The sequence below is a fragment of the Saccopteryx bilineata genome, chromosome 4 (genome assembly GCF_036850765.1).
Source record: "Saccopteryx bilineata isolate mSacBil1 chromosome 4, mSacBil1_pri_phased_curated, whole genome shotgun sequence".
NCBI classification, from domain to species: Eukaryota; Metazoa; Chordata; class Mammalia; order Chiroptera; family Emballonuridae; genus Saccopteryx; species Saccopteryx bilineata.
The window spans coordinates 45,185,609-45,200,676 of record NC_089493.1 but is presented as its reverse complement, the minus strand read 5'-3'; the positions used below and the strand labels follow the sequence as shown (position 1 = coordinate 45,200,676).

The 15,068-nt window shown below is 37.3% G+C and overlaps 2 protein-coding genes across 11 annotated transcripts in view; both read left to right on the top strand.

Annotated features, from left to right (window-relative positions):
* SOCS4 (suppressor of cytokine signaling 4) overlaps positions 1–10,553 on the top strand; it is a 31,355-nt gene extending 20,802 nt beyond the window's left edge. For 2 of the 3 annotated variants that reach the window (XM_066277874.1, XM_066277876.1), the window contains one exon: positions 5,339–10,553. In XM_066277874.1, coding sequence (XP_066133971.1) covers positions 5,431–6,756 — 1,326 coding nt within the window. In that variant the 5' untranslated portion in view covers positions 5,339–5,430 and the 3' untranslated portion in view covers positions 6,757–10,553. Of the gene's footprint in view, positions 1–3,398; positions 3,506–5,338 lie in introns of all 3 variants that reach the window. The other variant, XM_066277875.1, reaches the window with a different exon arrangement.
* A 2,559-nt stretch (positions 10,554–13,112) lies between these two features.
* Positions 13,113–15,068, top strand: part of LOC136335213 (suppressor of cytokine signaling 4-like) — a 41,087-nt gene continuing 39,131 nt past the window's right edge. For 7 of the 8 annotated variants that reach the window (XR_010731286.1, XM_066276339.1, XM_066276340.1 and 4 more), the window contains exon 1: positions 13,945–14,083. Coding sequence is in view for 1 of the 8 variants with exons in the window: in XM_066276344.1 (XP_066132441.1) it covers positions 13,851–14,083 (233 nt within the window). In the remaining 7 variants the exon portion in view is untranslated. Of the gene's footprint in view, positions 14,084–15,068 lie in introns of all 8 variants that reach the window. The other variant, XM_066276344.1, reaches the window with a different exon arrangement.

The window sequence follows — 15,068 nt, the reverse complement described above, 5'->3', positions numbered from 1 at the left end:
TATTTACTGTTATTTCCTCAACTTATCCTCTAACTTTCCTTACTGAATATTTCTGCAATCATTTTTAATTGCCAAAACTTTCTAACTCTAATTGTCCCCACCTTCTTACTCATTTGTAGGTATAATTTATTCTCTTAATTTGGAAGAATAATTTTTTTCCTGCTTTTATAATTACTGTTTTCTCCAAGTTCTTTATGTTTTAGTGTCTGTTGTTTGTGTTAGAGGCTTTCTTCAAAACATAATCTGTGAGCATGCATGTTCTAGAGTGAAAGCACAACAATGCCACGGGAAAGCTGCGTGTGAGTAGGTGAGGCTTTTGTAGAGTGCTAAATTCACTGCGTGTTTGGCTGACCTAGCAATATTCCCAGATAGCAGTATCTATAGGTCTTTTTTCTCTTTGGACATTTTATTTGTACATCCAAGTATCTATCTTCCAGTCTTATTAGGAGGCATAAGTCTGGCTACTGAGGGAGCAGGGGACTTTCATTCTTATTGTAGTCCGAAGCCTCCCCTCTGTCCTTGCTATGTGTGGTATCCCAAGTCCGCGCCTCTCTGGTTCAGCATTTCCAAATAATCAGTATCTCTTCTACTCAAAGTGTGGGAGTAAAAATTGGAGGGATCTAACTACTCTTGAAGATTTTCAACCTACCTCTCCATTTTTCACCTGTTCTCCACCCACACCCCCGCACATTCTATAGCACAGCCTTTGAATCCGGAACTTCTCCTGCTCTCCTGGCTGGCTTCTCATCCATGCCGCCTCTGTGCCTGGTTTTACCTGCCTCTACAATACTGAGTCAGTTATTGTTTCTCTGTTCATTTTCTGCCCTCATCTTTTATGACTCAAGTTATAGATATCTTCCTGTTTCACGGAAGATGAGATTTGTGTTTTTATTTCTCATTGTTTCTTGTTTTGGGCTAACTTCTGAATAAAGGATGGAGCAAAAAGACTTTCACTTATGCCTGACCTGTGGTGGGGCAGTGGATAGAGCATACCCCCAGAATGATGAGGTGGCTGGTTCAAAAACTGGTCAAGGCACATACAAGAAGCAGCTACTATGAGTTGAAGCTTCCCCTCCCCTTTCTCTCCTTCTCCTCTCTCTAAAATCAATAAACAAAATTTAAAAAAAAAAGAAAGACGTTCACTTAAGCCATTTTCAAACCAGATAACTATTTCTTTTCTTATTAGAAAAAAACAACTGTTTTCACTTCAAGGGGAAGTCAAGTTATAGTACTCATTTAAAAATTTAGTAATGGAAAGCAGCAGTTGCAACTAAAGGAAACATTAGAATCACTGGAAGATTTTATGGGAGACTTGATTGTGTTTAAGGCAGAGAAAAGTTGAAGTAGGCCCTGGTAAAGGTGGGAAATGATATCAAGAGTAGAGGTAGAGAACTTAGCTGTGATCATAGAAATGAAGGAAGAAATGACAATGTAGAGGTAGCAGGGAGGGAAGTTGGAGGTCACACCCAGTAGAATAAAACTGGTCATATATCTAATGCTATTTTGGTATTTTTCTAGAAGGTAAAAGCAGGCATTTCAAACGTTAGATAGGTTCTTTTACATTATTGTGTTGAAGTTATGTAGTATTAAGAAAGATTACCTGCCTTGTGCCTTTTTTGTTTTATCTTGAAAAAGATATTCAAGTATAAGCTCTTAAGCAGTAATAAGTGTCTCTTCTAATCAGTGACCTCATTTTCTTCAGCCTACTTTGTTACTTCTGTTTATTTTTGTTCAGTGGAATTTAGTCTGTGAACCACCAAAGCTTACTGTTGGATATACATAATTTTGGTGTACTAAGTGATGATGTTTCTTTCAAAATAAGATTTTAAAATATTTTTCCCTATGGACTTTAAGTGATTATATATCTGCATGCTCACTACATCAAAATAGTAAGTATAATCACTAGTGCTATTCAATGTTTAGACATGGAGTATTTTATATGGTAAATCTGTATCATTAATTCACCCTTTTAAGCATGTGATGATTATATTTGCCACTGCAAATGCTTGTTTCAAACTCTTGCTTGAAAAGAATTCAAGTGGCTCTAAACATTTACTATATTTTCCTTGTATAAGACACACCATAATTTTGGGGCCTGAAATTTGAAAAACAAAGTATTACATAAAGATACTGAACTCAAGTTTTATTCATCATAAAATTCACACAACTCCTCATCACTGTCAAAACTCCCATCCATTATCTTGTTTTCATCTGTGTCTGATGACAAATCAGTCTTCAACAATGAGCGCAAAAACAAGCGTGAAAAAGTGGGAAAAGCAAGTAAAAAAATCTACAACCACTGTATAAGATGCACCCAGTTTTTAGACCCCAAAATTTTTGGGAAGGTGTGCGTCTTATACATGGGGAAATACAGTACTTGAGTGCTAAGATTGTTAATGTTCCTCTGACGTAATCAGAAATTTAATCAGAATCAGAATGTCGCATGTGATTGATTTTCTTACAATATTCAACTTTAATTTCAAAACATTTGAAATTATAGAGCTCTTCCCCTCAATTCTGGACTTAAATCATATTCTACGTAAGAATAGTTAAGTAGCCTGACCAGGTGGTGGCACAGTGGACAGAGTGTCAGCCTAGGAGGCTGAGGACTTAGCTTTGAAACCCCATAGTTGCTGGCTTGAGCAAGGGGGTCACTGGCTCTGCAGAAGCCCCCCAGTCAAGGCACATATGAGAAGCAATCAATGAACAACTAAGGTGCTGCAACTATCAATCGATGCTTCTCATCTCCCTTCCGGTCTATCTCTCTGTCTCTCTCATTCGCCAAAAAAAAAAAACAAAAAAAAAGAATGCTTAAATAAATTACATCTATGACCAATCATTAGTATTAGTCTTAACAAAACTCAATACTTTATATTGTAAATTTTAGTATATCTTGCCAATTTCATAGAAAAGGCATTGTCCTATATAAATTTATCCTCTTGTATGTCAGAATTAGCAAGAATATACGTGTGTGTGTGTGTGTAATACAACCTCTTTGTCCGATTCTGTGTTTTCCTAAAACTGCCTATACTGATAGTGAAGTTGACCAGTTACTGAAATGAGTTGACAAAACTGCATTGGGATTCATAGTTTTGTCAACTGTGAAAGTCTTAACTTGAGCATTAAAAATGAATCAGATATGTTAGTCATGGATGCATAGTATGTTGCCAATTTCCCCAGGTACCTTAAGAGTCATATATTGGAGAATTAATGCTTTATTCATTAGGTGGCTTGGTTTTAATACATTATCATCAATCCACTTACATTGTGTGCCAACCTCTGTAGTGATATTGGATAAAAAAAAAGTGGCTTAGAGTCCCTGACTTCCAGCATATTACTACCATGTCAAAGTGCTTAACTTCAGTTTGCCTCTAATTGGCTTCATGTCTCCCCCAAAGGCTTGTGGCACCAAATATCACCACTCCAACTGCAAAAAGTTCACCATTGGCCTGACCAGGCAGTGGCAGAGTGAACAGAGCGTCGGACTGGGATGCGGAGGACCCAGGTTCGAGACCCCAAGGTCGTCAGCTTGAGTGCGGGCTCATCTGGTTTAAACAAAGCTCACTAGCTTGGACCCAAGGTCGCTGGCTTGAGCAAGGGGTTACTAGCTCTGCTGAAGGCCCATGGTCAAAGCACATATAAGAAAGCAATCAATGAACAACTAAGGTGTAACAACGAAAAACTGATTATTGATGCTTCTCATCTCTCTGCATTCCTGTCTGTCTGTCCCTATCTATCCCTCTCTCTGACTCTCTGTCTCTGTAAAAAAAAGACTCAAAACTCGACAGGGAACTAAAAAAAAAAATCAGAGAACTTGTGATTAGGAGCTTGTCTGAGATAGATTTCTTTAACACTTACTTAGTTTTTCCCCAACCTAAGGGTAGATAAAGAAGCTCTATGCCTGTCCTACTTTGGAAAGGAAAATAACTAGCCAACTCTAATCAAATAGACTCCTCTAAAATTTGTGTTTCTCAACACCAGGGCCTCTGAATCCCAAGGGACCTAGGAAGTCATAATGGATCTCAGACTTACTCGTTGTCTTCCTCTCTCCATCCCTTAGTTTCTTTCTCTCTTTCATTCCTACTCATTTCTTTCCTCCTTCTTTCCCTCCCTACCTCCCTCTTTGTCTTTTCATTTTTAGCATTTCAAAATTTCATGGATATTTTACATTTTCCTGTGAGAAGTATAGCTAAAAAAATATTTGAGAGGATGCTAGAATTTAATAACACAGGTTATTGCAGAAGGATCTATAATGTATGTGGCTATTATTTGTATCTTTTGTAAATAAAAGTTGGAATCCACCACCAAAAAAAAATTCATTAGGAATGCTTGTGTGGCATTTGTACTATTCAGTGGTAATTATTTACAGGGGTCCTCAGGTTACAACACAGTTCCTTTCCTTACAAAAGTGAGGTAACCTGAATTTCGGTGTAAGTCAAAACACACCCTAGCCTAAATCACTTACCTATCCTAACACAGTTGTTAAATCACAGTCTATACCATAAAGACATAACAAAGCCACAGAAAACGGAACAGGACATATACTATATACTACACTAACAGAAAGAATTATAAAAATGAGTGTAAAATAAATTCCTTCCCTTTATTCCTGTGGTTGGCTTGCACACTGAAGGGGCTTTGCAAGGTGGGAGAGAGTGACCTATTGGGAGGAGGAAGCTGGAGAGGCAGGAGAACCTGTAGAAGGTGCTGGAGATACTGAGTCAGGTGAATCAGGATGCCTAAGGAACATGCAGGATACACTGGAGATGATTCTACCTGTACGAAGTTTTTGTGAGAGAGAACATCATAAACTTGAAACATCATAGGTCAAGACTGTTGTAACCCGAGGAACCCCTGTATTTAATAAATTCTTAGTAGCTATATAACATTAGACTGTTCACATTTTTGGTCAATAAGGAGTAAGGGAACTATATAGGGTAGTAGCCTTCCAATATCAGCTTATAGATTTTGATCTCTCACATTAAATTCACTGATTTGCCATGAATTTTTTTAAAAAATAAGGGGAAAGGAGATAGGCATAAGATGTACTTCAAGACTAGAAATTATTCACACTTTGAGCATATATTTTGGCTAATCAAGGAGGCTTGCCTTTTACCAATTCACATTGAAATGCTGTGGGAATTACCTATGGGAAAGTAACTTAGATTCTTGACTCCATGGAACTATGAAATTATTAGTATATGATGAAGCAGTTTATTTGAATATCCCATTTTCTTCATTTACTAATTATGCTTTTTCATCTTGGGTCTAAATGGGGCCTAATATGTAAACTATACAGTATAAATGACAAATGATTAATGATGTTTTCCCTCCTTAGGTACATCCAGAAAGTACCCAGAAGAAACTTCCTGCCAGAAAAACTGAAAATGCAGTATTTATAACACTGGAATTTTTGGATAAGTTATTAAAATGGCAGAAAATAGTGAAAGTAATAGTAAAACTTTAGATGTCAGGCCCAAAACTAGTCGGAGTAGAAGTGCTGACAGAAAGGACGGTTATGTATGGAGTGGAAAGAAGTTATCTTGGTCAAAAAAGAGTGAAAGTTGTTCAGATGCTGAAACAGTAAATGCAGTAGAGAAAACTGAAGTTCCTTTACAGAGCCAAGAAAGAAAGCACAGCTGTTCATCCATTGAGCTGGATTTAGATCATTCCTGTGGGCATAGATTTTTGGGCCGATCTCTTAAACAGAAACTTCAAGATGCTGTGGGGCAGTGTTTCCCAATAAAGAATTGTAGTAGTCGGCACTCTTCAGGGCTTCCATCTAAAAGGAAAATTCATATCAGTGAACTCATGTTAGATAAGTGTCCTTTCCCACCTCGATCAGATCTAGCCTTTAGGTGGCATTTTATTAAACGACACACTGCTCCTATCAATCCCAAATCAGATGAATTGGTAAGCACAGACCTGTCTCAGAATGAATTGAGGGATGGTCAGCTAAAACAAAGAAGAAACATGGAAGATGAAGCAAACTGTTTCTCGCATACCAGTGTTCAGCCCTGTGTGGTAACTACCAACAATGCTTCTTGTAGAGATGGTCCTATGACTGGCTCTGTGATGAACCTGGTTTCAAATAACAGTACAGAAGATAGTGATATGGATTCAGATGATGAAATTATAACACTTTGCACAAGTTCCAGGAAAAGAAACAAACCCAAATGGGAAATGGATGAAGAAATCCTGCAGTTGGAAGCAACTCCTAAGTACCACACCCAAATTGATTATGTCCACTGTCTTGTACCAGACCTCCTTCAGATCAATAACAATCCATGTTACTGGGGAGTAATGGATAAATATGCAGCTGAAGCTCTACTAGAAGGAAAACCAGAGGGTACCTTTTTACTTCGAGACTCAGCACAGGAAGATTATTTATTCTCTGTCAGTTTTAGACGCTATAGTCGTTCTCTTCATGCTAGAATTGAACAGTGGAATCATAACTTTAGCTTTGATGCACATGATCCTTGTGTCTTCCATTCTCCTGACATTACTGGGCTCCTAGAACACTATAAGGACCCAACTGCCTGTATGTTCTTTGAACCACTTTTATCCACTCCTTTAATTCGGACTTTCCCCTTTTCCCTGCAGCATATATGCAGAACAGTTATTTGTAACTGTACAACTTATGATGGCATTGATGGCCTTCCAATTCCCTCTTCTATGAAATTATATCTGAAGGAATATCACTATAAATCAAAAGTTAGAGTACTCAGGATTGATGCACCAGAACAGCAATGCTAGGTAAAGGGTAGGAACATAGGAACTTAATATTTTATTTTTTCTAATGCTACTTTGAATTTCTCTACAAATTAGAGTCCAAAATAAACTTCTGCCCTAAATTGTGCTTCCCAGATCAGTTTATTTTTCTTAAGATACATTAATTGTTTAAGGTTACACACTAACAATTAATGGATATTTTTGATCAAGTGTTTTTTTGTTTTTATCATATAGAGTATATACTTTTTCTTTCTTTTCTTAATTTTCATATGAAACGGGGATATTTAAAATGTGGTAGGCATTGTAAACACAGTTAATCTGTATTTCCATTTTCTTTCAAAATAATCCTATGTCCTTTCCTACATGTAAAATGCTTTGTTAGCCAATTGCATTGGTGTTCCTATACATAAAATATGGCTTCCCCATCCCTCTTTTTCAGAGTTGTTTAAAAGGTCTTCAGTAAATCTGAGTGTTGTAATTCACAACTCATACTAATGTAATTGACTTTTGTAATTTACTAATTGGGATGTTAAAGATGACAAAATGGCTTACAATCAAACTTGATGTGTTTTTATTTTAACTTAACTATAAAGCAGGATGGCTAAATTTAATTAATCTGATCAGTAAGAATCAAATGAGAACGTGACATTTTTGGAAGTGAATTTATTCTACAAAGTGGCATGGTCATTTGTTATGCCTTGAATTACTTTCTTTTGAAAGCTGGAAGAGTTACCATTTCAGAACATGAAGTTCCTTTCTCACTGGGAGCCTTATAAATACTGGTATCACAGTAACTAGTAGTTATAAAATACTAAAGCAACTGTGAGGTTTTCTGTGTTTATTTCTGAACTATTGCCTCTACTTAGCTCCTTTATAGAAACTCTGAGCCTATTATTTGGGGAGTTGCCACAGTTTATGAACAGCCACAAAATTTCATTGTTACTTTAAGTAGTTTTTCATCATTTTAAGTTGAGCTTGAGTAAACATTCAAGAAGTAAACGTAGAGGTTACTACTCTATTCAGAAAGCTTAATATTGTTTCTTCAGATTCCAAATATCCCTATTTTCATAATTAACATGTCTTTATTGTAACTTCAAGAAAAGTAAAACATTTTAAGAGCTATATGGATATGCCATACTGAACAGTACTGGTCAACAGGTGTCATATTTTAAACTTACTAACCCAAGAACAGGAAAGCATTCTTAGAAACATCATTATCCCCAATATAAGAGAAGTGATGGATAGTCTATCCATCCTCTCTTTTTAAAACACTCAGTGAATAATAAATTCCCAAGACAGTTGTTTCTTCTGATGAGCTGTTTACCCCTTTGTAAATTGCCATTTTTGATATTATAGTAATTAATTCCCTGATGCCAGTTAAACTCTAGTACAAAACTGCTTATTACCTGTGTTGAAAGAAATTTGACTTAAATTTCCAAGTTAAAACAGGTGTTTCTTAAGTATCATTGCTTTTATGTTGAAGTAATGTTTCTCTTTTCTGCAGTTCTGCAGCTAATATGAAGATGGGATTTTTCAATAATAGTGTAAAAATAAATTTTTAGGCATTATCTCAAAATTAAACCAAGATAATGTGTTCCCATTATCTTCTAGCATTTCTTTTTCTCGGTGATCTCACAATTCTCTTGGTTCCAATGAAGCGTAGCTACTAGAATAGCACCTCTTTTAGCAGTGATGAGGCTCAGGATCTCAACACCAGTGTCAGGATAAGTATCTCTTCTACAGATGATATTTTCCTTTTAACAAAACGAAAGTCTCTTACTACCTCATCTTTGATATGGCACTTTTGTAGATCACTGAGAAGCTTGTATAATTTACCAATATAACGCTCCTAAATATTCATCTTTGGTCAAAGAAAACTAATAGTATGATAAGACTACCCATGACTATAATTTCTATCAGAATTTGATAATGAGACTTTCTGTTTCTATGAAACAATTATTTTAAATATTTTTCTTTAAAAATAACTTTCTATCAGTACAGAAAAACCTAAGAGATGACAAACTAACAACTATTCTGTTCAAAGGTAATTTTATAAAATTTCTTTATAAAATTAAAGAAAAATGAAAGAATTACATTGTCTTTTATAATGGTAAAAATTGGTTTATATAAAAATCAAGATCTAAGCAGTTTTTCATATAGTCAAACTAGTTGTTTGTGATGTATTTTCTCTGCCTTTCTTATTTCTCAATTTCAAGATATTAATAGCTGTTAACATTTTCAAAATACTGCCAGATATATAGCATTGAAATAGATGATCTATAACAGGGTTCAGGAACCTATGGTTCGTGAGCCAGATGTGGCTCTTTTGATGGCTGCATCTGGCTCACAGACAAAACTTTAATAAAAAAAATAACGTTAAAAATATAAAACATTCTCATGTATTACAATCCATTCATTTCCTACTGCTCATGTTCATGGTTTCAGGTGGCTGGAGCCAATCACAGCTGTCCTCCAGGACAACACCAAATTTTATTGGATAATGCATAATGTACATGGGTCGTTGTATGGCTCACACGGAATTACATTTTAAAATATGTGGTGTTCATGGCTCTCAGCCAAAAAGGTTCCTGACCGACCCGTGATCTATAATAAATGAGACCAGGGAAGAGACTTACTCACTCTGAAATGGTTTGTACTCTTCCTTTTTTATTTGCTACGGTAAAAAGAAATCTGGAAAGTAGAAATATAAAGACTTGAGAAAGAAATTGTTTACCGTGAAGGAAAAAAAAGAATAATAATAAATTAAATTTTTAAAGCATTTAAGAGATCAGAATTTAGAAAGTTAACCCCTTCCTCAATTACTTTGTGAGGACATATTGGGAAGAGCATCCAACATTCAGAAGCGAACTCATTTTAAAATGTAATTATGGCGTATATAAGTAAAATGAGTAAGTTTTGAGAACAATGGGAAGATATCAATATGTTTAAATATAAATTTTGTAACTGTGACAATTTGAAAAGTAAGTTCTACAGTTGAGAAAGCATTCAGCGTGGTGGAAATGTGTAGAGCTTATTGGTAAGAGAGGAAGAAGCTAAAAGTAACAAGATAAAATATTAAAATTAAGAATTTAGGCATTACCTCAGGGAAAAGCCTAAGTGGAAGGGAACTACTTAATCGCTAATAGCTAGTCTGGACCAGACACTTAACTGCGCTTTGGAAGGAAATAAACTTTTCTATTTCTCTCTGAAGCTTTTCAGGACATACCCTCTTTTTTTAACCTACAGCATCTTGATTCATACTATGATTCTGAAAATATGTTGATGGATATTTTTAGATTTCTTGAGCATTTTTGTATGAAGAATTGTGTGTAATATTTCTGTAATCATGCCATTCACTTAAATAATTCATAAAGGGAATGGTTTAATTTAAAGGAAGACCTAATAGAAAGAAGATTAAAGGAAGCTTTTAGTCAGCCTGTGGCTAGATTTATTGATTTGGTGATCAGACCTGTGTTCTTTCCTCAGTTTTGGCTGATGGCAAACTGTGGTCAAAGAATGGCTTTCAGTTAAAGTTTTGACTGCTCATTATAAATAATACAAAAAATGTCTTAGAAATTAGAAATCCTTTAAAAAGTAGAGCAAATATGTCAATTAAGACTCATACTATTGTACAAATTCCATTTCTTTTTATAAGAAAAACACAATCCATTATCATTTATTCATGAGCCAAAGCCATTAAGATAAATCAAGTTATCAGCTTCCTGTTTTTGAAGTTTGGATCATTTTATAGATCCACATAATAGAGAGCTTCCTTCCAATGAAACAGAAACCTTGAGACCTAACTCATGAATATATGCTTAGTTTTCATGAAAAGTATTTTTTGTCACTTTTAGCTGTAATTAGTCAAATCACTTATGTATTGATTTTCGTAGAGCAAATTTCATAAGGAAGTAGACTTATAATAATTATAAGATTCCTGGAGATGACACAAGGAAAACTGCTGAAATTTAAAATAGCCTGGTGTTAGGTAATTTAATGCCCAAATGAATAAAAGATTTTAAGTCAAACAGATTGTTTCTACTTTGGAAAAAAACTCTTTACAGGTTTGGCTTTAATATAATCAGCTTTACATTCATTTTTATTTCTGAAGATTAAACAGCACAAAGTTTGTTTTTTATGGCCTACTAGAGAATGAGCAACACTGCAGGAATCTGTCTATACTATTGTAATACATTAAGATATTGGACACAAAATGGAAGTAACTTTTTCAAATGCATTGGTTTCAAAGTAGAAATGTAGACCAATGGATATAACCCAATGGAAAGGCATTTGGGGCACATAAATCTTATTTCAAATAAAGCCAGTCTTTTTTCATTTTTAAATTTTGAATAGGTTACTCAATGCTAAATCTGTCATCATTTCCTAGCATATAAAATGTAGATAATAATGCCTGTCACTTGACTTCTGGAGGTTAATTCTTCAATTAAGAGGTGACCCTTGGAGCATACTTGAAAGTAATTTTTGTACAGCTGTTAAGTGCTAATGTGATAATAGGTTTTCAAAGTTTCCCTTAGCAGACCCTGCAAATTCACATTCACTTCTTTTAGTCTAATAAGTTTTCTTGGCTTGATATGACAGTAGAGATAAGAGTACAATTTAAATTTATGGTTTAGACTCTGCAATTTAGATGAAGAGTTGCAATTTCCTCCTCTTAATACGGTTTATGTAAAATTGATGTTCGCCTAAGTTATTTTAAAACTTGATTACATTTGCAGGAAGTAAAGACAGGCATACTTCATTTTATTGTGCTTTGCTTTATTATTATTCACAAGTATTGTTTGTTTTTCAATTCAAGATTTGTGGCAACCCTGTGTCGAGCAAGTCTACTGGCACCTTTTTTCTAACAGCATACGCATATTTTGTGTCTCTATGTCATATCTTGTGATTTAGTATTTCAAACTTTATTATATTTGTTATGATTTGTGATGTGATCTTTGTCAAGGCTCAGCCAATGGTTAGCATTTTTTAGCAATAAATATTTTTTAATTAAGGTATATACTTCTTAGACCTTATGCTATTGCACACTTAATATAGCATATTGTAAACCAACTTTTATATGACTGGGAACACAAAAAATTCATGTGACTGCTTTATTTCAATATTCGCGTTATTGCAGTGGTCTGGAATTGAACCTACAATATCTCCACGGTATGCCTGTAATCACTGTGCAGTGGTTATAAACAAATTGAAACTTCTAGACTTGAGAGAGTGTAAAACTCAAGGAAGGTTACTTAAATTATGCTAACTTCGCTAGAATTAGATAAATTCTGTGTAAGGCAAGTATCAACTTGATATACACTTGAATATACAGAGTTTAAGTAATGACTTCACAAAGATATTAATACCTTTGTCAGTGAGCCTTGTGTGATCTACCCCTTACCAAAAAGACTGTTGCCATTTTTATTTCAAATCTGAAGATGATTGTTTCTTGGATGTGAGTTCAAATAAATTGATCTTAATAAATTTTGATTTCCTCTTAATTAAAACTTTATATATAAAATCCAAAGTCTTTGTATTTTGTTTTAAGAACATTGTATGTCCTTACCTCGCTGTCTACTTAGAATCTGAAAAAGAAGTTTAAAAATTATATACTTAACACATTTTCTAATTTATACACTTTTCAGTTTTTAGTGTGTCATTCTGGGTCTTCCAGAATCAGATGTCAAGATGTGATTAAAAGTGCAAGAGATTTATTGGGGTGAGGGTGGGCAGGGATATCTAGGAAGGATAAAGGTGAATGTAGCTGGAGAAGGTGAAGTCTTCATACCATATTACAGGTCTTACATCTGTGAAAGAAATGGAAGGATTGAATTGTGTGGGCTTCGGACTTTGTGCAGTTTTAAGAGCTAGCTAATGGTAATTTAGTCCCAAGCAAATGTTGCCTGTACAAGCCAACAATGGACAGGAATGACCTAGGGCTGGAAGGTGTAACTCTGATACCCACAATCAAGATTAGGGTGATGTGAGTGACACAAAATTTATTTTGACCAAAATAGTAACGAAAAGAAATAATTTGATGCAACATTTTAAAATCAGAATGCAAAAAAAGAACCTTGGATGAGTAAAAGATTTTAAAGATAAATAACAATGACTTGTGTTACAGCCTTAGGCATCCTTATTGCTCCATAAGAAACTGTTTCACTGTCTCCTATGAGGGCTGGTTAGGTTTACACTAGTGATACCATTTTTCAAAGACCACTGCCCTTATCCGAAAATCTGCCTTCCCCAGGCTTGTGTTGAAGTTCCTCTGTAGCTCATTTTCCTGTATGAGCATTATGTGTGCTGTGCCACAGATCCAGAGGTAAGTCTTCATTTAAGTAGTCTACATTAAAGTGCCCATCCACTGACCCACTATCAGCTTACACAAAGGAGGAAAATGCTGTAAAAATACTGCATACTTTTTTTTTATTCATTTTTTCAGAGAGGAGAGGGAGAGACAGGGAGAGAGAAAGGAGAGACAGAGAGAGAAGGGGAGGAGGAGCTAGAAGCATCAACTCCCATATGTGCCTTGACCAGGCAAGTCCAGGGTTTCGAACCGGCGACCTCAGCATTTCCAGGTCGACGCTTTATCCACTGCGCCACCACAGGTCAGGCTACTTTTTTATATAAAACATTTTTCGTATGTATTTTGCAAACCATATAATTATGGCATCATTACTAGCTACCAGGTTCTTTGATGTCTGGGGCCTTGTGTCGATTGTTCAGGGCTAACAAAACATGTATTTAAAGGTTTATTCTAAAATGAACGTGGGAAAAGTATTGATCAGGAAATGTCTGCAGAGACAGCTGTTATTTAGTTAATATCAATTTGTCAAGCTATTCGCAAATGTCTTCCCTTTTCTGTATTGTTCCTTTAGCTCTCCCCAAGACAGGCCGAAGGTCCGAGTCCCCTAGTTGGGCCACATACACAGCGAGCTTCAAGGCTTCGGCTTTAAAAACGGCCCCGCGTAGGGAATCTAGAACCTGACCTCGAGCCATTACAGAAAACAATTTGGCGATTTCCATTGGGCTGGCTGCCCGGAACGTCACTAACCACAGGCGTCTCCCCTAAGGGCTCAGAACTCGGAAAACAGCAGCCCGGAGCGAGCGCCGGCCGGATGGCCGCAGTCCCACCGAGGGCCTGCCGGGGGCGCGCACGGGCCGGCCCCAAGGGTAAGGAGGAGCGCCCGCAGGGATGGTGCGCTCGGCGCTGGCGCTTCCTGTTCTGGCGCCAGGAGGAGGCGCGCGCTGTTGATGCTGCTGTTGTCAGGCTGCGCTTGGTTCTTCAGCTTTTGGTTTCCTCGGACGCATCGCTGCTTCTACACCTTGCTGCGTGCTCGGATCTTGGCGGGTGAGGCTGCTTTGGCGTAATAGGGGTCGCGGCGAGGGACGAGGGAACGTGTCCGAGCGGGAGGCGGGCGCGCTAACGGAGGACCCTCGGGTCGCTCTTCGGAAGCTAAACGTTCCTTTCCCGTCTTTCTCGGGGCTGCGAGCCGTGTCTCGACCCCACCTCCGGCCCCTGCAGAAGGCGGCGGCGGCGGCGGGTGAGGTCGCGCCTGACGCGTTCCTCCGCGCATGACGTCAGGCCTGGTGGGGGGCGGGGCGGGGAGCGGGCCCGGCCCTTCCCCCACACCTTGCCTGGCGTGCGTGCGTGCGTGCGTGCGGGCGCGACTCGCTCCGAGGCCGGTTCGCTCCGGTTGCTCCCGGCTCCCTTTGTTCATTTGGCCCTAAACGGCCGCCATCCGCGCGGCGTCAGCCCCGACTTCCCCCCATTCATTAATTTCTAATAAAAGGGAACAGCTAGGCCTGAAGAGATTCTTCTAGGAATCTTAGCCCCTTGTTTAAGGACACGGTCCTGAGACGCAGTGTGACAGTGTTCCGGTCATTCTTACTAGAGGTCTTGCTCGCAAATAAAGCATATTAGACGAATACCCATTCGTCTAGAAACACTATTGAGTTCTGCTAGACTGTATTTTAGCATTAGGAGCGCATATTATGCGTGGTTAGCTTATAAATAGCTGAGCCGTTTTCCTCTTGGAAACTTAAGAGTAGTACTTTTACTGTATCAAGATCTTAATGTTGAAGCATCAAACCATACTGCCCAGGCCGAAAAGTGTTTTTGAACCCTTATGACTAAAATACTTTTAAACCTGGTGATTTTTAAAGGCCTGTTTTGAAAGCGAACCCCCATTATAGGCGAAGGTAGTCTTCAGAAATCTTTCAGTTCTTTGTTCGGTAGTGTTCACTGGGCAGGAAGAACACTGTTCTTGCTGCAGGCGTCTCTGAACCTCCTGGTCAACACTAGGAGGTCTCAGAACGTAAGTTGAGCTGCGAAT